Source organism: Lissotriton vulgaris, chromosome 7, assembly GCF_964263255.1.
Source record: "Lissotriton vulgaris chromosome 7, aLisVul1.2, whole genome shotgun sequence".
Lineage (NCBI taxonomy): Eukaryota > Metazoa > Chordata > Amphibia > Caudata > Salamandridae > Lissotriton > Lissotriton vulgaris.
Window position 1 is genome coordinate 1,506,866,102 of NC_141695.1, and position 24,865 is coordinate 1,506,890,966.

At 45.6% G+C, this 24,865-nt stretch overlaps 1 protein-coding gene across 2 annotated transcripts; it reads left to right on the plus strand.

The window, feature by feature from the left end:
- Positions 1–447: 447 nt before the first annotated feature.
- Positions 448–4,474, plus strand: LOC147705885 (uncharacterized). 2 transcript variants are annotated; one of them, XR_015297329.1, is made up of 3 exons: positions 448–546; positions 1,301–1,426; positions 3,222–4,474. XR_015297329.1 is itself a non-coding variant. In XM_086928992.1 (2 exons), the coding sequence occupies exons 1-2, from the start codon at positions 1,288–1,290 to the stop codon at positions 3,617–3,619; spliced, it is 537 nt and encodes a 178-aa protein (XP_086785118.1). In that variant the 5' UTR covers positions 1,272–1,287; the 3' UTR covers positions 3,620–4,474. The 2 variants fall into 2 exon arrangements, 1 of the variants encoding a protein (XP_086785118.1); XM_086928992.1 differs by lacking the exon at positions 448–546 and having other exon boundaries at positions 1,272–1,426.
- The last annotated feature ends 20,391 nt before the right edge of the window (positions 4,475–24,865 follow it).

The window sequence follows — 24,865 nt, forward strand, 5'->3', positions numbered from 1 at the left end:
TTTAGCTGCTGCGTCACAAAAGTCACGCAAGAACGGCGCAAAAGAGCCGCAAGGGCTTAAATCTGCCCCTTCCTTTGTAACCCTGACAATAAGAAAAATAGTGGCGGTGGATTGATAGTTTGACTATTTAAATGACTGGTAATGTAGCAGGCAACTGTTAGTGTTGTCACTGATCTGACTGAAATCACAATGGAGTTTGTCTGTCACTTTGCGTCTTGCCTGCGGACTGCTGCCTGCCAGTCCTAGGTGAACGTTTCAGTACTTTGTTTAGTGAGTTACGTGACTTTCGAAGTCACAGGTCCGCAAATAAATAAAAAGTAACCATAATCAATATAATTTCGCGGAAATATTTTGTTATTGTTCTTTTGAAATGTTTGATTTGGTTGACATTGACAAGCAACAATCATCCATGTTTTCTGTTCTTTCTTTCATGTTGTACGTCAGCTCCCCCCAGGGGCGAGAGGAGGACACAGGAGCAGCAGGCGGCGGATGCTGTTCATCAACAGGGCCAGGATCGGGCAGGCGAGGGCTCCTCTGCTGGCCCCAGTAAGTTTTCATTTTAGACTAGTACCTATTTTTCCTAGCGTTCCTCATTTGAATTTTTTCAAAATTGTCTTTGCTCTTCTTGTAGACTGTATCTAAATTCTTATCCTGCCTCTACTATGACTCCCTGTGGTATTACTAGATTATTCTTATTAGTCTGTCTGTGTAGCTAACTAAGATTGCACGGTTGGCGAAACTCCCATGATTCTAGTCAGCAATAGCTCTATCAACTTAGTGCAGTCCTCTGGGATTGTCCATAATGTCTTTTGAAGTGTTCTATCTGGACTCATGCTTGCAAAAATTGCAAAACCTTTCGTTCAGTCACTCTAGTCTGGAGGACCAAAAAACACAGATTGTATTTAAATTTAAAAGCTTTATTAAAAGTAAACACATTTATTAAAATGAAGTCATAATAAAACTAAACGTTTAACTGATAATGGAAAAGTGGTTAGTGCTGACGATTAATTGAAGACATTTCTTGTGGTCGAGCCGAGCTCTCACCTGGTTTCAACTTGATCTTGTTGTTAGAAGTCCATCTTCTGTCTGTGTGGAGAAAAATGGTGCGTGTTAAAAAATCAGCCTTCATCAGTTGTGCCAAAAAGTGCAGCAAGACAACCTTCCCTGGAAAAAGGGACATTTTTTTTAACTTTAACGTAGACAGTCACAAATTACATTGTTTTCACATGTCTTCATTCCTAGACCAAATACTAGTGACTAGTGAGTGCTTTATTCTAAGATTCTTAAATGTACTTTGTAGGTGGAACATCTGGTGGCGGGGCCAGTGTGGTGGTGGTGCTCGACACGGAGGCGGAGGGCAATTCATCATCAGGGGAGGAGGCGGCGGCGCCGGATGTGAGAGTTGAGACGGTGGTGGCGGCCAGAGGTAAGCTCTTATATATTCCTTACTTATTGAGATTGAAGACTAGCTGGGAAGGCAAGAATATGAGATGCATGGCTGGGTGAATGATGAAGCAATGATGGGTGGAAGGACAACAGCCTGGGTGGGTGACACAGAAACTGTATGTGTCCATATACCTGGATCATGCTACTATCTGACTCTTAGATAGCATATGTGTATCTAGAGCAGGGGTACTCCTAGTACGGCCCGCGGGCCGGTGGTGGCCCGGCAAGCCTTCGTTGGCGGTGCGCTGACCTTGCAGACAATCACTGCTCCCCCGGCCCCCACAGAGCAGAGGCTTTTTTGTATTTCACCTGTTAGCGCCCCTGCATCTCCACTCTGACAATCACTGCTCCCCCGGCCCCCACAGAGCAGAGTGGAGATGCAAGGCCACAAAGAGGTGAAATAGAACTAAGCCTCTGCTCTGTGGGGCCGGGCAAGCAGTGATTGTCAGGGTGGAGAAGCAGGGGCGCTAAAACAAACAAAGCCTCAATAATATGTTAATGGTCTTTTAAAGACCTGTTAAGTACTTTGGTGTTGTTGTCTGTGTGTGCGCGTTGAGGAAGCGGTCTCAACCCGGGCTGAAGGCTGACACAGATAGACACACACACAGTGAGATGACAGAGGGAGAGGGAGGGCAGGAGGGAGAGAGAGATGGAGGGAGGGCAGGAGGGACAGCAGGAGGGAGAGAGATGTATGTAAATGCTGGGTCTGGTGGCTCAGTGGATGAGGGCATCTGCTGCAGGGACCTGTGTGCAACCTCATGGTCACAAGTTATCGTTTTGCTTTAGCCCCGCCCCCTCTGACTCCGCCCCCACCAGTGCGGCCCTCGGCCCCAAACTACACTGTAAATGTAGCCCCTGAGAGAAAGTTTGTGAGTACCCATGATCTAGAGAGAGTAGACGGTCAGTGGATGAACTAAGTGTAACTTTGAAGAGCATGTAACACTAACACTGCACCCGCACGTCCGTTCCAGTGTAGGAAAGGCAAGGAAAAGAACTTTTAATTTTGTCCAAATACTACCATAAATAGTAGCAGTAGTTTGTATTGCAAGCACTGCATAGATCCGGTTATTATGGTGGCCACTCCCTACCTCTCTTAATAAGTTTAGTAGTACTCAGTCATTCATGTGTGGATGTATCACTGCCTGTCACTCAATAAAAAGCAAAGCACCTAAAGTCATCCCATATATAAGCAAAAACATCCCATGTGAAGTGATAGATAATCAGATTATTTATCTTCTTCAATTTTCCATTTCTAGTACTCATTTCCACTGTAGGGTGAAAGTTAAATTAATTAAGCAGTAGCCCTTGAGTTGTAACAGAGTATTCTCAGTGCCACCCGTAATAGAAAAGTAAGAGATTCACCACCTGCATGTACTGGACGGGTACAGTAACGCAACGGCAACGCAAGTCTAGGTCACTCCTCATGGCGTGCGTCTCTTTTTCTCGGGTGCAAGTTTACCGCGCTGGCATTATGCCGGCTTGCAGAAAATAACGTACCAATTTTCCAAAACAAGAGACAAGAAGAAGAATAAGACTGGTGTACTTTCATAGTCGACTCCAATGGAAGTCCACAGTGCTCATAGAATTTGTTCCTTAAACTCCCACTAATGTTAGAGCAAGGATGAAGAAGTGTGAGGTTAGATAGATACTGGCCTCAATAGTTATGTAATGCGCTTGCAAGTTGCTAGTTGTACTGCAGCACACATTTCTGCTGAATGATTGAGTTAATCTTAAAGAGCATTGGTTACAGACTATGTCTTTCTTTCTTCATATAGGTTCTCCTTCCAAACGAACAAGGAGGAAGGAGCTGGCTAGAGCGGCCCGGCAACGGAGAATCGAGGCCACTGTTGCGGAATATCGGCGGCTGGTGGCCCTGGAGGACGTGGAAAGTGTGCGGTCGACAACAACGACAACGTCGTCCTCCGTGGCCTCACCGGCTGCCACCGTGACCCAGCACAGTGGTCCACCGAGACTGAGCCGGGCTGCCAAAGGCAAACGCCACCGCCGAGCAGCAAGGCCAACAGCTGCTTCTCACAGGCCTTGCACCTGCAAGGCAGTGAAGGCACGCCTGCGCCGCACCACCCTGATGGTGTCCCGCCTTCAGCAGGAGCTCGCCTTGCTCCGCGAGGAGCATGATGCCCTGGCCCAAAAAGTGAACAGCATCCACCCATAGTGTCCCTTGCCCCTTTTTTAGAGACTTTTGGGGGGTGGGAATTGGGAGTTGGGTTTTTGGGGACTTTTGAAGGACAATCGTTGGGGTTAGGGAGGGTCTTGCGGGAGATTATTTTGTTAGGGATATAAATATACTTTTTCAAACTTTATCTGAGCATACCTGTTTTTTACTGCTTGCCTGGTGGGTGGGGGTTTAACGTTGACTGTTTTCCTGAAAGTTTAGTTCCATTTTCTTCCTTTAAGTGTAAATGCCCAAATGTTTTCAACACTAAGTGCCTCTCACAGACTAAGTGAAGTGAATCCAAGAGTCCTAGGACTTTAGTAGTACTACCTTCAGGCTCTCGTCTCTCGTACTAATACTCCATTATACCCCCAAACCACCAAACGCTTATCTTACCTGTAATTTGTGTTTGAAAGTAGGGCTAGGCCCAGGGCTGGCTCCACGGGAAACACCGAATAACGTTGGCAATCTTGGTCGGATAAAATTTCCTCATAGCGGTGGTAGTAGTGGTGTGACACAGTGGCAGTTGCATGCCTATGAAAAAAAAGAAAATGAAATCTGGTTTGTCCTCCTGAGCAATTCAACGGTACAACTGAGAATATAGCAGGTGACAGAAGTACAGTAGAGCAGTGCCACATTGTAGCCTAACAAATGGTAAAGTATAACTACTAATTCGGTTGAAGTTCTTTCACATTAGCAATGGTTCTTTGTCAAGCAGAGTAAGAATATATCATCGACAACTGTGGAAAGAAAGAATGCGACAGTACAGGGCCTGTGTGGAATTATTGATAACTATATTCAACATAAGGTCTCTGTAGCCAGATACCCGAGAGCCTTGCTGGTCACTATAAATCCATTCACAACAACACTCAATGGGGTTGGTCTGGAAGGTGTCACGTTTACTCCCCGTGATCCAGTCGATGCAAATATGGTTCCACCTCCAAATGTCACCAACACCCAGAAGTGTAAACACAGGGTGTTCGAGGCATTAGGCGAGGGAGAAAAATAACAAACTAAAATAAAAAATGTGGGATGGGTAAAGGTAGGGTCAGCAGGGAAAGGATACCTGTAAGAGAAGACAAGACAGGCATCAGTGAAGTGATGTCCTAACATACAAGGGTACTCTCATATAGTCTCACTAAATAGTCTGCAAGTCTCCCGCCTACTCATGGGAAATGTAGTTTCATAGTACGGTAGGCGCTTAGGGGCTGCGTAACCTGACAGAAGGTATAGTAGATAGAAAAGGAGAAATTGCTTTTTTTCTAGGTGTCCCCTCACTCACCAGGGTTGCCCCTTGGTGACATGCTTCATCATTGGGGCCATCCCAGTCCTCTACGGCCTGGGGCGTGCTGCGACTTGCGAATTACGTAGGAGCACTTACAAATGACTATGTGTGGTGCAGATAGTGGAGTGGACTAAGTGATGTGTTAAGGGATCAATGTAGAAGCCGAGAGAGAGCAAAGAAATGCAGTCACAGTCAGAGAAAAAGGCAAGGGATACTGTATCTATGTGGTTGTAGTGGTCCTGTTGGAAGTGGTAAGTAAGTTGCCCGCAGAAAAAAAATCCTCCTATTAGCGGCACTCCTCCATTGCAGCCGACGCTTCGTCCACCGATGTTGGTCACCAGAAGACACCCTGTCCACTGCCTGCCTGATGCTGAATTGTGGCTCGCTACTGTGAAGCCTGACTCCATCCTTTTTTCCCCATTGCAGAGACTGAAACCCGGCCTGTAATTATTCAACGAAAAACAGGAAGTGATATAATATTACAACACCACTGATAAATAAATATAAGGTATGTAGGCTGTGGAGTGCAAAAAGTCACAATTTGTTTTTCCTAGTAGACAGACAGTACAATGTTTTTGAAAGTGCGTACTCTGAGTCACCTTTTGAAGGATAAGTAAGTATGGGCAAATTAATGTAGCGGATCTTGCCCCTCAAGCTAGGTGTACTGTAAACTGTGTTTTAGAACAAAAATAGATCTTCCTAGCAGTGCTCCCACCCAAAAAACGAGGCCTAGCAGAAAACTGGAGACAAAACTTACTTTGAAAGTAAAAGTAGGCCGAAGTACCCTAATTACCCATTACCCCCCGTGGATTGTATTCAAACCACTTGCAAGCAACCAAGCAAAAGTAGCCATAGCCAGCATCGCTCCAAGACTCGAAATCCCCCCCACTCAAACACATGCAATAGAAATACTGCTAACCCTAACGAACCCTAAGTTAAGAATAGTGGCAAAGGCTTTCTTTAACTATGCCAAATCCCCCCTTTCCCACCATGGATTTTCTTCAAATGACTTGCAACCAAAATTACACATTCTCACGAGTGCTCTAAGACCCCAGAACTCAGTTTGAAAAATCTAGAACACCCCGATACACATGCAATCCTGCTGCTAGGGCTAACCCTAACGAACCCTAAGTTACAAAAAGTGCCAAAACTAAAGGCTTTTCCGCGCGGATTTTGTCCCAACCACTTCTACCCGGTATTAGACCTTCCCAGGAATGCCCCAAGACCCGGCAACCCACCCGCCAAGAAGCATAACACCCCCAAACAGGCCAAAAGCAAAATCTCATACTTGCAATATTTCTGGGCCTTCGGTCCAAACGCGCTGCGTAGCTAGGCCATAAGTCGGGGTTGGCACGACGGATTTCCTGAAAAGCAAATGCAATCAAGATTAGAGTGTCCCAGCAGTGCTCCCAGACCACGAAACTCACCCGCAAACAGACGGAACCCCCCCTAAGAGCACCTCAAAGGCAAGCAAGTCATCAAAAACACAAAAAAAATTCCGCCTGGGATTTGGTCCAAAACACTTTTATCCGGTATTAGAGCTTCCCAGCAATGGCCCCAGAGCCGTCAACCCAGGAGAAAACGAGTAGAAGACCCCCAAACAGCCAAAGAGCAAAAGTACAAAAATGGGGACTTAGTCACTTTTTCACAAATTTCCCAAATCACTCCGCGCGCGCTCTGCAGCTAGGCCCTAAGTCCCCTCAGCCACCATGGATTTGCTTCAAACCTCTTGCAAAGTAAAGTATATATAGCCAGCAGTGCTCCCACACCACGAAACTCACCCGCAAACACCAGGAAGCCCCCCAAACAGGCCCCCGAAAACGCTACATAGAGCAAAATGTCAGAAATAGCCCAAAAAAAAATCGGCCTGGATTTTGTCCCAACCACTTCTACCCGGTATTAGACCTTCCCAGGAATGCCCCAAGACCCGGCAACCCACCCGCCAAGAAGCATAACACCCCCAAACAGGCCAAAAGCAAAATCTCATACTTGCAATATTTCTGGGCCTTCGGTCCAAACGCGCTGCGTAGCTAGGCCATAAGTCGGGGTTGGCACGACGGATTTCCTGAAAAGCAAATGCAATCAAGATTAGAGTGTCCCAGCAGTGCTCCCAGACCACGAAACTCACCCGCAAACACCAGCAAGCCCCCCAAACAGGCCCCCGAAAACGCTACATAGAGCAAAATGTCTGAAATAGCCCAAAAAAAATCGGCCTGGATTTTGTCCCAACCACTTCTACCCGGTATTAGACCTTCCCAGGAATGCCCCAAGACCCGGCAACCCACCCGCCAAGAAGCATAACACCCCCAAACAGGCCAAAAGCAAAATCTCATACTTGCAATATTTCTGGGCCTTCGGTCCAAACGCGCTGCGTAGCTAGGCCATAAGTCGGGGTTGGCACGACGGATTTCCTGAAAAGCAAATGCAATCAAGATTAGAGTGTCCCAGCAGTGCTCCCAGACCACGAAACTCACCCGCAAACACCAGGAAGCCCCCCAAACAGGCCCCCGAAAACGCTACATAGAGCAAAATGTCTGAAATAGCCCAAAAAAAATCGGCCTGGATTTTGTCCCAACCACTTCTACCCGGTATTAGACCTTCCCAGGAATGCCCCAAAACCCGGCAACCCACCCGCCAAGAAGCATAACACCCCCAAACAGGCCAAAAGCAAAATCTCATACTTGCAATATTTCTGGGCCTTCGGTCCAAACGCGCTGCGTAGCTAGGCCATAAGTCGGGGTTGGCACGACGGATTTCCTGAAAAGCAAATGCAATCAAGATTAGAGTGTCCCAGCAGTGCTCCCAGACCACGAAACTCACCCGCAAACACCAGCAAGCCCCCCAAACAGGCCCCCGAAAACGCTACATAGAGCAAAATGTCTGAAATAGCCCAAAAAAAATCGGCCTGGATTTTGTCCCAACCACTTCTACCCGGTATTAGACCTTCCCAGGAATGCCCCAAGACCCGGCAACCCACCCGCCAAGAAGCATAACACCCCCAAACAGGCCAAAAGCAAAATCTCATACTTGCAATATTTCTGGGCCTTCGGTCCAAACGCGCTGCGTAGCTAGGCCATAAGTCGGGGTTGGCACGACGGATTTCCTGAAAAGCAAATGCAATCAAGATTAGAGTGTCCCAGCAGTGCTCCCAGACCACGAAACTCACCCGCAAACACCAGCAAGCCCCCCAAACAGGCCCCCGAAAACGCTACATAGAGCAAAATGTCTGAAATAGCCCAAAAAAAATCGGCCTGGATTTTGTCCCAACCACTTCTACCCGGTATTAGACCTTCCCAGGAATGCCCCAAGACCCGGCAACCCACCCGCCAAGAAGCATAACACCCCCAAACAGGCCAAAAGCAAAATCTCATACTTGCAATATTTCTGGGCCTTCGGTCCAAACGCGCTGCGTAGCTAGGCCATAAGTCGGGGTTGGCACGACGGATTTCCTGAAAAGCAAATGCAATCAAGATTAGAGTGTCCCAGCAGTGCTCCCAGACCACGAAACTCACCCGCAAACACCAGCAAGCCCCCCAAACAGGCCCCCGAAAACGCTACATAGAGCAAAATGTCTGAAATAGCCCAAAAAAAATCGGCCTGGATTTTGTCCCAACCACTTCTACCCGGTATTAGACCTTCCCAGGAATGCCCCAAGACCCGGCAACCCACCCGCCAAGAAGCATAACACCCCCAAACAGGCCAAAAGCAAAATCTCATACTTGCAATATTTCTGGGCCTTCGGTCCAAACGCGCTGCGTAGCTAGGCCATAAGTCGGGGTTGGCACGACGGATTTCCTGAAAAGCAAATGCAATCAAGATTAGAGTGTCCCAGCAATGCTCTCAGACCATGAAACTCACCCACAAACAGACGGAACCCCCCCTAAGAGCACCTCAAAGGCAAGCAAGTCATCAAAAACACAAAAAAATTTCCGCCTCGGATTTGGCACAAACCACTTTTAGTGCTTCCCAGCAATGGCCCCAGACCCGTCAACTCACCTGCAAAGAGGTAGAACAACACCCCCACAAGTGCTGAGTCTTTCTTCATTGGGCGTAAACCAGCCCTCTGCTTTGATGGAAATAGGAGTCTGGAGGAGGAGGATAGAGGAGCATGTTCTTCTGAACTTGTGAACCTGAGGAATGCAGACTGCGGCACCTTCAAATAAATTAGCAAACAAGTGAAGACAGTTCTGCTGATGGGCTTGTCTTTGTGATAATCTGATTAAAGTTTGAATTATATTAACTGTGCACAACAAAGAAAGACAGACACACAGGAATAAAAGTGAATAAGGATGAAAAAGAAAGTTATTGATTCGTTGTCTCATTTTCAGGGCTCGAAGTCGGAATCACGGTCCAGGAATAAGAATAAGGCTTCGTCATCATACTCTGCGAATTCAGCCCGGGTGAGGTCAGTGCCACCTGACAGAGTAGAAATTCCCTCATCTATGGTGCTGGCCACCTCCTCTTCATCCGGCACGCTCTCTCGTACTCTTATATCTGGTGGTATGAGGTGCTGATTCATCTTGATCATTGTTAACCTCTCCACATTTTTGGGCGAGAGGCGGCTCCGTTTGGGAGTTACAATCCCACCAGCCGCACTGAAAACCCGTTCAGAAGACACACTTGCGAGTGGGCAAGACAAGTAGTTTAAAGCCAGGTTGGTGAGCTGTGGCCACAATTCTTTTTTCCCATGCCAATACGCCAATGGGTCAGAATTAACATAGACCTCTGTGGAGTCATTCAGATAGTCCTTCACCATCGACTCAAGGTCCTCCTCCAAGGTTCCTCCACTTTGCGTAGCTCTTGCTGTGCCTCTGGCCTTTTGAGAACCAAACCCACGCAGAGCTAGCCAATCCTCTTCAGCCTCCAATGTTTCTGCTGTCTTTCGTGCAGATGATGCGGTTGCCGGTGTCTTTAACGGCTGAGAGGTCACTTGTGCCACAGCCACAGGTGCAGAAGTGGATTGTTTTGACTGGGGATGGCCTGCTGATGTACTGCCATTTCCTTCAATTTCCAGCCGTTCTGTTTCAAACTTCTTGGCTGACAAGGCTAGCCAACGTTTGTACTTTGTAACATCTTCATCAGCAAAAGAAAAGAATGCTCTGCCTGCCAGCGCCTTTTTGTAGCGTGGATCCAGAATAGTAGCACAAATGTAATGCTGTTCTGAGTGGATCTTTTGAAGACGTTCATCACCTTGTAGGAGCTCTAATAATTGCTCAGCCAGAAGCAAAGAAGAGCCTTTCTTTTTGTCATCTTTTCGAAACACAGAACACACCTCCTTCAGTTGGTCCTCCAGCATGTACAACAATGGGATAGCTTTTCCCAAATTAGAGTCCTCCTTGCTGACTGCACGCGTGAAGACCTCAAAAGGACGAAGCATGCGTGTTAGGCTTTCAACTATGTTCCATTGCGGCCCACCCATCCTCAGCTCCTCTATACCCTCTTTCAAGAAATATTGATCGAGTTGCGTATACTGCTCATACAGACGCTCAAGCATGTAGAAGGTTGAGTTCCAACGTGTTACCACCTCCTGGATGAGTGCTTTCACTGGCATTTGACATTGATATAGCATGCTCCTCAGCTGCTTGCGGGCCTTAAAAGAATGCCTGAAATGCTTGCAAATTTTTCGGCAGTTCTCCAATACACTGGACGCTGCACTGAGTTTATTACCCAAGAATTTTTGGACAACCAGGTTTATACAGTGCGCCAAACACGGCACTCTGAAATAGTAACCGTCCCTCATGGCCTTAACTATATTGGAGCCATTGTCCGTGGAAACATAACCAACCTTGCGTTTTAGTGGGGACAGACAGTTAAGGACCTTTGTGTTAAAGACATCCAAAATGTTTTCTGCTGTGTGACGTTTCTCCAAACCAAACATGGCTAGTGTTGCATGTTTCCGAGCACCTTTAAAAACAATGTTAGTGTCAACACCTGAGTTTAGCTTTGCTTTAGCCCCTGAAAAAGAGACCCAGTGTGCAGTGATGCACATGTAATCAGCGCCTGCGCCACTGCTCCACATGTCTGTTGTCAGATGTATAGTGTGAACAGCACTCTTCTGCAAAGCTGCCCCAATCGCCTTCAGAACATCTTCATGTAGTGCTGGAACCGCAACTCGGGCAAAATAGAACCGGCTAGGAACCTTCCATTTAGGGCAGAGCGCTGCCACTAATTCTAGAAAACCAACCCCTTCGACAAAAGAAAAAGGGAGAAGGTCCAGAGCTAGCATTTTAGCCAGCTTAGTGTTATACAGACGGGTCATTGGGTGGTTGCGTTCATATTGCGCTTCTGTAAACAACATCTTTTTAATGTTGCCCTGGACCAATGATTTACGGGATGATGATCTCTTCGACCCAGTTACGCTCGCTGATGAACTTTTCCGCATTGATGTCTCACTCTCTCCCACACTCTTAGTGTGGCTCCCATGGGGTGTGCTGCTGACATGGGAACTGGGTGTAAGTGAAGTGTTTGGATCGTCTTCTTCTACCTCCTCGTCATCAGCAGATGACAAATCAACGTTTTCATTACGTGCAATTCCGGCTTTCTTGACCGCCTCTAGGTGCGGAAACCATTCGACAGGGTGCCTTCTCTCAAGATGACCTCTCTGGCCTCCGGTACCATAGTTAGAACCAAGCTTACCACGACTATATCGAAGCTTACAAAGGCTACAAATGGCTACGTTTTCCTTTTTTGGGCAAACACTAAAGAAGTCCCAAACTGGAGACTTGAAATGTCTTCGGGGGCCGCCGCCGGAGGAGGCGTCGATACTGGTGGTGGTGGTCCTGCTGCTAATGACAGATGAAGTGGAGGATGTGGATTGCCGAACTTCAGTACGTTTTGCACTTTCACCACCACGAATTGAGGTCGAGGACGAGGTGGGTACCTTCTTGCGAGGAAGAAATATGGAAGCGGTAGGTTTTGGTGTACTACTTAACTCCAAATCTAATGATTCCATTTCCATTGCCTCCTCGCCGACATCATCATCACGCTCAGCAGCTTCTCGGGATAGGGTCAAAATGTCTCTTTGCTGCATGCCCGGTGGGGCTGCAGTGACCTTTGTGATGACTGCCTCGTCGTCATCGTGAGAGGCTTCATCACCAGCAGTATCTGTCACTTCTTGTTGAGCCTCATCACACTCCATAGGTTTGAGTTTTTGGACGACCTTCCTTTTACGCTTAGGTACCGGTGGCAGATCATGGTGTGCCTCTGCCTCACTGTCAGACCGCAGTTGTCGTGGTTCCCAAGACAGATCACTTGCACCAGAACGAGGTGGGCTTGAAGAAGATGTAGACACCCCCCTTGATCTTTTCCTTGCTAGGGATGTGGAAGACAATGAATGATCATCAGGAGGAGTGGCTTCCAATGATACCTCAGCTTCATTGTCGATTTCCAAATGTGCCCCTACTTCGGGAGGAACAACTATTGTGGGCACTTGTGAACGTCCATGCACCTTTGCTTGCGCATCTCCTTTTGCTGCCTCTCCTTCCACATGTACTTGGGCGTGTACTTGCACATGGTGTTGTTGTTGCGGCTGTGGTTGTTCAACACTTGTCAGATGAGTTACAACAACCTGTGTTGATTCAGGGACATTGCTGCTACTTTCTTGCGATGAGCCAACATCACTGGTCGATGGTGATTGGAGAAGTACACTGACTGCCTCTGAAGCACTCAAGGGCTTTGACTTAAGTTGGCGTGGTGGTGGAGGCACTGAACCCAATGGAGCAGGGGTGCTGCTCTCAGGTTGGTCCCCAGCAGATCCTGCTGCTGCAGGCGTACTTTTTCTTTTGCTCCCAAAAAAAGTGGCGGGTGACACACCAGCCTCCTTGGTAACTTGCTTCTTCTGCTCCTTACTAGCAACTTTCTTGCTAGAGGAGCTACGGAGAACTTTCTTTGGGGCCATCTTCTTCAGAGCAGGTCAGACAGCAGGCCGCAGTTGCACGAATTGTAGAGTTGTCTGAGGCCAGACGTGACGTCGCGTGACGTTATGCTGCACACACACACCGCTGCAGGACTTCTTCCTGGCACTGGTGGTTCTCTTGAGTCTTGTGCACCTAAAAAAAATGGAAGACAGAGGAACATCAGTTCAGTTATAGAGCACAAAAAAATCGAAAAACACTGCAAAATCAGCACAATCCCAATCCATCCATGCCCTCCATAATGTTTAAATTCAAGACAACCCACAGAAAGACTAGGCCCATGCAAGACTCACTACCCCTGGCATAAATAAAGGTTGAAAAGTAGGCAAAATGGTTGGAGGCCTAACAACAAAGCCTGCATTCAAAATGGCCACTTGCCTGCCAGCACATGGCCAGTGCCTGTAGCTGCACTCAAAATGGCCACCAGCCACATGGCATGTCCCTCCCCATGAACACCCCCAAAAATCGAAAAACACTGCAAAATCAGCACAATCCCATTCCATCCATGATGTTTAAATTCAAGACAGCCCACAGAAAGACTAGGCCCCATGCACCACTCACTACCCCTGGTCAAGGCCCCAACAACAGGTCAAAAATCGAAAAACACAAAATTTTACACAAAAAAAAATCGAAAAACACAGAAAAATCAGCACAATCCCAATTCATCTATGGCCTCCATGATGTTTAAATTCAAGACAACCCACAGAAATACTAGGCCCATGCAAGACTCACTACCCCTGGCATAAATAAAGGTTGAAAAGTAGGCAAAATGGTTGGAGGCCTAACAACAAAGCCTGCATTCAAAATGGCCACTTGCCTGCCAGCACATGGCCAGTGCCTGTAGCTGCACTCAAAATGGCCACCAGCCACATGGCATGTCCCTCCCCATGAACACCCCCAAAAATCGAAAAACACTGCAAAATCAGCACAATCCCATTCCATCCATGATGTTTAAATTCAAGACAGCCCACAGAAAGACTAGGCCCCATGCACCACTCACTACCCCTGGTCAAGGCCCCAACAACAGGTCAAAAATCGAAAAACACAAAATTGTACAAAAAAAAAAAATCGAAAAACACAGAAAAATCAGCACAATCCCAATTCATCTATGGCCTCCATGATGTTTAAATTCAAGACAACCCACAGAAATACTAGGCCCATGCAAGACTCACTACCCCTGGCATAAATAAAGGTTGAAAAGTAGGCAAAATGGTTGGAGGCCTAACAACAAAGCCTGCATTCAAAATGGCCACTTGCCTGCCAGCACATGGCCAGTGCCTGTAGCTGCACTCAAAATGGCCACCAGCCACATGGCATGTCCCTCCCCATGAACACCCCCAAAAATCGAAAAACACTGCAAAATCAGCACAATCCCATTCCATCCATGATGTTTAAATTCAAGACAGCCCACAGAAAGACTAGGCCCCATGCACCACTCACTACCCCTGGTCAAGGCCCCAACAACAGGTCAAAAATCGAAAAACACAAAATTTTACAAAAAAAAAAATCGAAAAACACAGAAAAATCAGCACAATCCCAATTCATCTATGGCCTCCATGATGTTTAAATTCAAGACAACCCACAGAAATACTAGGCCCATGCAAGACTCACTACCCCTGGCATAAATAAAGGTTGAAAAGTAGGCAAAATGGTTGGAGGCCTAACAACAAAGCCTGCATTCAAAATGGCCACTTGCCTGCCAGCACATGGCCAGTGCCTGTAGCTGCACTCAAAATGGCCACCAGCCACATGGCATGTCCCTCCCCATGAACACCCCCAAAAATCGAAAAACACTGCAAAATCAGCACAATCCCATTCCATCCATGATGTTTAAATTCAAGACAGCCCACAGAAAGACTAGGCCCCATGCACCACTCACTACCCCTGGTCAAGGCCCCAACAACAGGTCAAAAATCGAAAAACACAAAATTTTACAAAAAAAAAAAAATCGAAAAACACAGAAAAATCAGCACAATCCCAATTCATCTATGGCCTCCATGATGTTTAAATTCAAGACAACCCACAGAAATACTAGGCCCATGCAAGACTCACTACCCCTGGCATAAATAAAGGTTGAAAAGTAGGCAAAATGGTTGGAGGCCTAACAACAAAGCCTGCATTCAAAATGGCCACTTGCCTGCCAGCACATGGCAAGTGCCTGTAGCTGCACTCAAAATGGCCACCAGCCACATGGCATGTCCCTCCCCATGAACACCCCCAAAAATCGAAAAACACTGCAAAATCAGCACAATCCCATTCCATCCATGATGTTTAAATTCAAGACAGCCCACAGAAAGACTAGGCCCCATGCACCACTCACTACCCCTGGTCAAGGCCCCAACAACAGGTCAAAAATCGAAAAACACAAAATTTTACAAAAAAAAAAAATCGAAAAACACAGAAAAATCAGCACAATCCCAATTCATCTATGGCCTCCATGATGTTTAAATTCAAGACAACCCACAGAAATACTAGGCCCATGCAAGACTCACTACCCCTGGCATAAATAAAGGTTGAAAAGTAGGCAAAATGGTTGGAGGCCTAACAACAAAGCCTGCATTCAAAATGGCCACTTGCCTGCCAGCACATGGCCAGTGCCTGTAGCTGCACTCAAAATGGCCACCAGCCACATGGCATGTCCCTCCCCATGAACACCCCCAAAAATCGAAAAACACTGCAAAATCTGCACAATCCCATTCCATCCATGATGTTTAAATTCAAGACAGCCCACAGAAAGACTAGGCCCCATGCACCACTCACTACCCCTGGTCAAGGCCCCAACAACAGGTCAAAAATCGAAAAACACAAAATTTTACAAAAAAAAAAAATCGAAAAACACAGAAAAATCAGCACAATCCCAATTCATCTATGGCCTCCATGATGTTTAAATTCAAGACAACCCACAGAAAGAATCAGTCCACCCACCACTGAGTACCCCTGGGAAAAGGCCCCAAAACAGCAAAAAAATCGAAAATCCCAAAATTTTAGTTGCAGCAACTGTAATGCCCCAAACAAACTTACTTGTAAAATTTCTAATCCAACAGTGATCCAAAGAAAGTCAAAAAGGCCTCAAATCCAAAGATCCAGCAGCATCCACAAAAGGTAATCCTTCCAGGTCCACATCCGAATGAAAAGTGACCAGGAGATGGACAAAGCACTGGGAGGAGCCTGCTGAACAGGAACAGGAAGTTGAAGACTATGGGGCACTTCCTTCCTCCCACCCCCCTGCCCCCCTCCCCAAAATGGACTCCTCGCTAAAAAAGTGCAGGCAAATGTCAAACTAAGGAGTTATTCACATAAAAATCATCATTTCTAGAAGGTTTATGCTGCTTGCTGGTGGATTTCTTGTGCAGAATTGCAAATTTATATTTTCGCGCGCCGCATCTCAAATCTCGCAATTTGCGAAGTACCGCGAGACGTGATCTCGCCGTACTCGCGTTGACAAACTCTCGCTGGCAAGCCGCGATGACGTAATCGCGCTCGCCAATTCCCGCGGGATCACACAGCAAGATCCAAAATGGCGCAGCACTCGCAAACTATCGAAAAAAACAACTCGGCAAACGATGATAAACGCCGCGCGCCGCAAAAATTGTATCACCAACGCCGCGCGCCGCCAAAAAAATCCGCTGCGTGCGAATTTGCGGATTTTGCGGGAAATCCGCAAATCTCGCGGATTGCGGATTTCCCGAAAATCCGCAAAATCCGCGAGCGGAACGGATTTTCCGCCCACGCCTAATGGCAGCGCACCCTGACTTTGGACTCAGGGCATCTTTGCCCCACAAGGCCAGTTGGCCTAGGGACTGCCACAGGTAGTGGCTTATGTAGTGTTGGCGCAATGTGATTTCTATGCTTTTTATAGTTATTGCTAATGTGAGTTTTTTGCGCTATTGACTTATTATGCACCTCTGAATGTGTTACTGCATCATGTGTCTTTCTTTCCATGCGCTGCACCTCTGAATGTTTAGTCATCATGTGTTCTTCTTTATTACTCCTTTGAATGTAGGTTATTGCATCATGGGTAATGTGTCCTTTTCCTAGACCCCTAAATGCTGAGTGATACTTAGGTGGTTGTCTTTTCTACTCCTCTGAATGTAGGTTTATTGCATCATGAGTAATGTATTCTTTCTTAGACCCCTAATGCTGTGTGATACTTAGGTGGTTCTTCTTTCTTAGTACAGGTGGTCCTAGTAAGGTCCTGGTTCCTGTTACCAGTGGTTACTGGTGGTTATCTTTGATTATTATTTTATGTTACATTTATTCTTTATTCTAGAAGTGATTTGATATTCTACATTTTATCTAGAAGTACTATATCTGAATATGACAGTGGCCCTTGTGGCCCTGTCTTGTGTACATAATCCCTGTGAATATTGCCAGTGCCAGTTGGCACCATGTATATGTGTGATTTTATCTGATGTGTTTTTACAATACAAAAGTTATTTTTATAATAACCTTGTGTGGAGTCTCTTCTGTGGTGTGCCTAGTATGTTGTTGCTGTTGTGCGCTGGCGCAAATGCTTTACACATTGCCTCCGAGTTTAGCCTTACTGCTTGAGCCAAGCTACCAAGGGGGTGAGCAGAGGTTATCTTGGCGTGTGACTTCCTTGCCCTGACTAGAATGGTGGTTTCTGCCTGGCTATGGCGTCAGCCTTAGCCTACCAGAAATAGCCAGTTCTAACAATATATATATGTCATTGTGCAACTGGTGTCCTCTACAATTAGTGACATTCCTAGTTCAGACTATTCAAAGTAAGTTCGCAATTAATTGTCAACATCATAAGAATCGCCAATCATTCGATTTTCATTACTACATCATATACAGCATAAGGCCTAAGTTGGCATGTGCCACAAATCAGTCAATGATGTCAATGCACAAACTAACAATAAATAAACTGTTATAGTTACAAGGCAGGGAAGTTGAAGCCCAAGTGGATTTATCAATCTTATGTTCACTTGTTCACATAACATAATCAAACGCTAACCGGCTCACAACCAGGTATTGATCTTAACTCAAGACTGCTCCAGTGGAACATAAATCTCTGAAACTTAACACAATTGCCATCATCATTTACTGTATGATGCCTTGAAAGAGTCACTAGATTTGACAAAAGAAAACTAATAAAGATATATCTTAACGTTCTGTTCTCCATCTTCATGAAAGGAGTCCTCTCCATTCCTGGATAAAAGCTAATAGAACAATGTGAAAACCAAGGAGCGAGTGTCACTTCTCCTCAAAACAAAGACGGATGGAAATTAAAATGCAATACACATTACTATAAACAAGAAATTTCGGACGACGTGAAAATGCGTTATGTGAGAATGTGTTGCCCTGAGCTACGCCACTTTCGTGCATCATAGATATTGCTTATTTAATATACGGCACACCATGACGCATGGCCAAGAGATGCGTCTTGCAGCACCAAACAATTTTTTGTTCCAACACACCGCCATTTTGGAGGCATAGAAAGAGGATCAGGAAGACAGGAGGGTACCAACCCTGAAGATGGGTCTGACATCCAGACCAAAAGGAAGAGAAAGGTCAATTTAACAAAGGAGGAAAGCCACATTTTGATCACTAAGATGACCAAAAACTAGCAGCTTTTGTTTTGTCACCTCCAAATTACTTGTGATGTGCCCGGGTTAGGCCCATGTAGCAACTTTGCACATTTCCGTACACTGTCCTCTTTTCTGCACAATAACATTATTGCTGTGACCTTTTGCACATATTTGCATGTGTGACAATGTAGGATTAGTTAGAAACTGCTTTACTCATACATCTGGCTTTGTGCAGCATTATCATGATGCCTCGAACACTGAGTACAAGGCCTTTACGTATGGCATACAAATGTTGTTCTATCTTCATCCACAGGGTGCCAGGGCCATCTGCATATCCATAACGCTAATCTCTGTATACATCGCAACAATGCTTTTTATTATAAATAATTAGCATTTCGGGGGGTTGGGAGAGGAGACACTTCTGCTGACAATGCAAGGTCCTGCATGCTGAGGCTTCACTAAGCAACTGACTAAGCATCTCCAAGAGGGGGTCCAGTTTGTGGCCAAGACGAGGTCCTATATTCTTTCCCACCAGGTAATGGGTTGGATCATCCTGGGGGGGTTTGCTCTACACCTACATACACTCTAGACATACACAGAGTAGGGATTGCATAGTAGGAGTATGTCTGATTACTACCTGGTACTATATGCCTGCATGTATACACTGTTTTAGCACCAGGGTGGAACTATATCTGCTAATTACTCTTTTGGTGTTTGTAATCACTTTTATCTGCTTCTGTCTATTGATTATCTCAGCACATGTATTCTATACAAGAATGCCATTGGTTCAATAAATATATTGTGTATTATCTGTATAGTTCTCTGAGAACAAGAGTGCACAAGTGACTGAGCCTAAAGGCTCTAGATCTACCATGATCCCTGAGGGTCAGGGTTGTCATGTTCAGTGGTTGCTAGAAACCATTCGCTCCTTGTTTGGGTCAGGGGGCTTATGGTGGCACCGTGAGCTAGCTGATCTCTAGGCCAACATAAGCTGCAGGGGTGCACAGAATCCGTCTAAGCACCTCACCCAAAGTTGATGTTGTCCACAAATGCGCAGATCCTATGCATTAGTGGGAACTACACGACGTGACACCACCAATGTTGTTTGGGTTCATATTTTACGGTCTACCTGAGTAGTTCAATCGTGCCCTCTCAGAGATTGCTACTAACCTTCCTACTGAAGACATTTGTAGTGGTAGGGAAATCTGCCGCAGCTGTATAGGTAAACCCTATGTATTGGCTGTAGGTTGTTCAAACTGGTAGGATAAACTTCCCACATTGTATTACCCTATCTCATATCTATATTCATTTATTAATTTTGTTTGTCTTCCAAACATTTTAAACAATGTCTGAGAACAGAGAAGAAAGAGCATTAAACATAGCAGAAAACTACAGACATGTGGTTACTCTCAAATTATTAAACTTTGTTCTCCCAGTCACGGGTGGAGGCTTTAGCTTTGTGGTTGAGTCACACAAAGCATTTAAAACAGAGGTATTCTATTCCTGCGTTAAAGTCCCAACTGCAAATGATTGTACACAATTGTTTTATACCTACATTGCGGATGAAACAACAGAGGAATACCCTCCATATGAAGACATAGAAATTCCTCTTTCTTACCAATAACATATTAATTGGTTTAAAGTTGCCCTCCCACACATTACAGAAAATATGAGCCTCGTCCACTCAGCAAAGAAGGAGCGACATGGCAGTTCTTAGCTGCATACACAGCGCAACCTGACACTGATCATTTAACTGCAGCAGAAATGTGTACACTATACAGAGATTTAGCAAAAATATACAGACATATCACACAGTTCATAATGCGAACACTTACAGTTAACCTTACGTGGACTGCTCAAGCTGCACAACCTCATTTGGCTACCAGGGGTATCAGCCCACAAATGCTGAATGCCGTTATGGGAAAGATTCCCACCAGTTAGAAGCAAAACCCATTATGGATAGCTCAAAAAACAAGCCAGCTTGAGGAGGGTTTTCCTCATATGGGCCAGCATGAAAATCAGAGAATTCTAACTATTTGCTCCCCAAGTGGAAGACTGTGCAACTTGGGATACAGTCTTCACTGCCGTTTACACCAGAAGGTACCCCTACACTGGCTGTTTTACCTGATGTGTTGAGGCAGCTTCCGAATGAGTACAGGGCAGCCCCTGCCTTGAACTTAGGGATGAAACTGATAGGCAATTATGCCGCAGTATCGACCATTATGTTACGTAACATAAAAGGGGAGGTAGCTGTATTGGCTATAAACCAACGCTTGAGGGATCTCACTCCTGCACGGCAGGAGCAGGAGTTACCTAAGATTATCGAAGAAATCTATGCTACTTTAAGTAGAGATAATTTGGAAGCCAGACCTGGCAAACCACAACTTAAGAGTAATTCTATAAAGGAAACTCTAAGCGAGCACCCAATTCTTTAATGAAGAAGAAATGGGATAATAAACAAAAAAATAAAGACAAGACACAATCATTGTATGGGTGTCCTCAGCAGGAAGCCACTGAAAAAAAGATGAAATCTTAGAAACACTGATAACATTAGGGAGCCTTACAGGTATCAGGATACTGATACACATTCCTCTTGTTCCTTTCAGGAGTCATCTAATACATGTTCGGAGAGAGGTGGACAGTCAGAGCCCAGATCGGAAGAGCACGTGGAGCCAAAGAAGGAACCACAATGCTTGACTGACTACATCATTAACAAAGAAGACAAACCCCCAAATTAATAACCCCCAATTCAAAAAGAAAAAGGTAATCAGAATTAAGATCAGGCATGCCCATAATACTGAGTAATCTGCTTCTGAATGGGGAATGGGCAGTGACGATGCTGGACCGTGCGGTAGAAGTCACATTAGCTTGGCGGAACCTAGTGGTCTATCTGGCTGCAGTAGTGCTGAGTGAGCATATCACAGTGGAAACACCTGATACTAGGGTCAGTGTTCCCCATTGTTTGTACAAAATGATGCTCCAGTTGGAGGGTGATATATACCCTAAAACATCATGGTTCTGTTTTGGGGTAACTTGATGTATAGTTACGATCTTTTTTTGGCTGCCGAAACGGGGAAATGGTAATAATACCTGCTTTTTCTGACCTTGTTCCAGAATCTGTTAAACCAGGGGTCTCCAGCGAGTAGCTTGGGAGCTAATGGTAGCCAAACCCATTGTCTCACTGAGATAGTCTCTGCATATTAAATAATGCAGTACTGCTCGTCTCAAGACCCTTACAGTGACTGCCAGCCAAACCAATGATAGGGCCTCATGGTAACACTCATTGTATCGGTCTATGGGGCCTGCCACATGACCATCCGTATCCAATATCAATCTAACTAAGTCACACAGAGCTTGGCCATGTTGTAGGCCCTACTCTCCTAGGCGCACCAGGTGTGTGCACAATGGACCATAAAAGTACTGTGCAGCAGTAGCCTAAGCAGTCACCAAGGCTGTTCCACCCAAGTGTGGGACTGTAGGAGCCCGAGTTAAAACATGTTAGAAAAGGTGTGCATGATCAGTTCAAGAACTGAGGAGAACAGGGTATGATCTAGAGTTGAGACAATTAAAAGCCTCATCTGCATCCATGTATGTGTGGTCTGTCTGACATTGTGTCCCACCCTAATAAACAGTGTTGCTTCCCGGAAGCTACACCTGGTGTCAAGGACTGCCAAATGTGTATACTAGCCCCCTTCTTAACAATTTTATGCCTGCCACAATTTTGTCTATTCATGGGCATAATAGTGCCAATGACATAATAATGGCCATTCCTGACTATTTTGGACATTCTTGGTGTAGATGTTGCATACTGGCTGCTTACCTTCTCCTCCACATTCCCGAATTCACCTCCTTAGGCAGCTTGTTATAAATATTCTTATGCCAAGGAGTGGGTGTTAGCACTAACTCCTGCATTATGCCTCAATCCTGTTGTGTGTGATTATGAGTCACCTCTTCATGACATTCCGTTGAAATCAATTCCAACGCCAGAGACAATGCCCCATAAAACATGAAGCTAAAAAACAAATCCTAGAATAACTTGAATACCAAGGTGTAACAGAAAATTGCACCTCATCAATGAATAACCCCTTGTTTCCCGTAATGAAACCAGACAATGTATATGTCTAGCATTAGATCACAGATATTTAAACACATTTACTCGAATATTCGCAGTACAAAATGCACAAAGTGGCACACTAATGAATAACATTGTGTGGAAAAAATACAAAAAAAACCTAGATATCACAAATGGATTCTTCTTCCAAAATATAGTTCCTGGGGGCAGATATTTGACAGACTTTTGTGATTTGCCTCAAGGGCATAACAATAGCCCTGGGCTGTTTTCAGCCAGAGTAATGGAGTTACTTCAAACTTTTGATGAGGAGGCCTTGTCCTCTGTGGATGATATCTATCTAATAGACGATGAATTAATGGAACACTTGGTCAGAGTGGATCTCATAATTCTGGGATTTGCTCACCTGGGCTACAAATGTAATTTAAAAAAATAAAAAATTGCCATCTCAATGTCTTATTATAGGCTGTACTGTCAAGTGAAGGCAAAAGCCTGGCAATCCTTCTTGTAGAAACATGTGCGTTGACCTATCTTCTAGCGTCTCTGAAAAGACTACAATCCATTTTAGGATTTTTAAATTTTGGCAGAACATACATATTGGATTACACAGAATGGGTAAAACCATTCTACGAATTGATTAGACCAGATGTTTCAGGCACACATTGTGCACAGTAACATATTTTAAGTTCCGTACAAGCTGACATGATACCTTCCAAACATTTACACACACGTGTAAACACCACCAACCTGGTAATTAGCGTGGTCGCTGCAATAACCTGCTATACTTATATCACATTCAACGAAAGTGATACAGTACCTATAGCGAACAAATCACACTTGTACAGAAATGCTGAAATGCATTTTGCACCTACTGAGAAAATACTCACAGAGGTACAGACCACGGTAATGAGAGAGAGTTCTAGCTCAGGGTAAACAAATAATTGTCGTAACCCCGGTACCGACCTTAGAAGCCGTTACCAAAGCAAGCGCTCCGAATGCCAAAGCTTTACTTCAACAATGGATACAATGGGCCAACTCTCTTGCTGCAACAGACGTAGATTACAGGTTCAATTCTACACTACAAACACAAGCGTTTTTGCAGTATGAACAAGAATATCCTCTACCAAATAAAATAATGCCTCTAGATCGATATGATTACGTGATCTATACTTTTGGGTCTGCCCAGCCTGCCATAGAGACAAACAGCTAGATTCATGAAGCCAAATTGCGATCGCAATAGCTGCGAAAAAGCAATTGCGATCGCAATTTGATGAAAAGGAATTCAAGACAGTGGAAATCCAAAAATTGCGAATTCACCCAAAAATTTTTGCTATATCGCAATTAAATTCGCAGAATCCTGGAAGAAGCCCATTAGCGATTCTGAAATTGGGAGAAACCATGGATTCTGCGAATAAAACTGCAAAATCGCAAATAAATCGCAATCGCAATTCATGAAAAATCGCAAATTGCGAAATACCCGAAAATCGCATTTTGCAATGCGCAATTTAAGGAGAACCCAAACCAGGTGGTAACCAGTAAGGAAAAACATTTTCATTAAAAAAAACTTTCCTAATTAACAACCGGTGCAGGCCTGACCAAACACACTTAAGGAGATGCAGCTGCAGCATCAGGACTCTCACAATGCCAGGACTCTACATGGTGGTCAGGCGGCGAAGGCTACAGCGAGCAGCACGGAACAGACGTAGGATCCAGGAGCGGATATTACGCCAGAGGGTCACCCTTCTGGGCCAAACCAGGGAGCAAATATACGCTAAGTACCGCCTGAATGGGCCAATGATCATCAAGCTAATCCAGGACCTAGACCCCCTGATGCAGCACCCAACAAGGAGGACCAATGCCGTGCCCACACATGTCCAGGTATTGTGAAGCCTGCACCTTCTGGCCTCCGGAAGCTTCCAGGGGATAGTTGCAGTTGCAGGGGGGATATCCCAGCCCACCATGTCCCGCTGCCTAAGGAGTTTCCTGGATGCAATGCTGACCCGGCTACACCACCACATCTCATTCCCCACCAGCCAACAGGACTTGGATGAGACGAAGCATCAATTTTACAACGTTGCACAATTTCCACATGTGATAGGATGCATTGACTGTACCCACGTCCACATCTGCCCACCAGCACAAACGGAATACATGTACCGCAACCGCAAGTCCTACCACTCCCTCAACATCCAGATGGTGTGCAATGCTAAGACATACATCACGGACATAGTGGCACAGTACCCAGGGAGCACACATGACTCCTTCATATTCCGGCACAGCGACCTCCACACACGACTGGCCAGGGGAGACTTTGGTGAAGGACACCTACTCGGTAAGTACACTTGCCCCACAATGTTACACTGTGATGATGTAGCTGCGCAGCACAGGCACTCACCCTCTGCTCCTCTCATTCAGGTGACAGTGGCT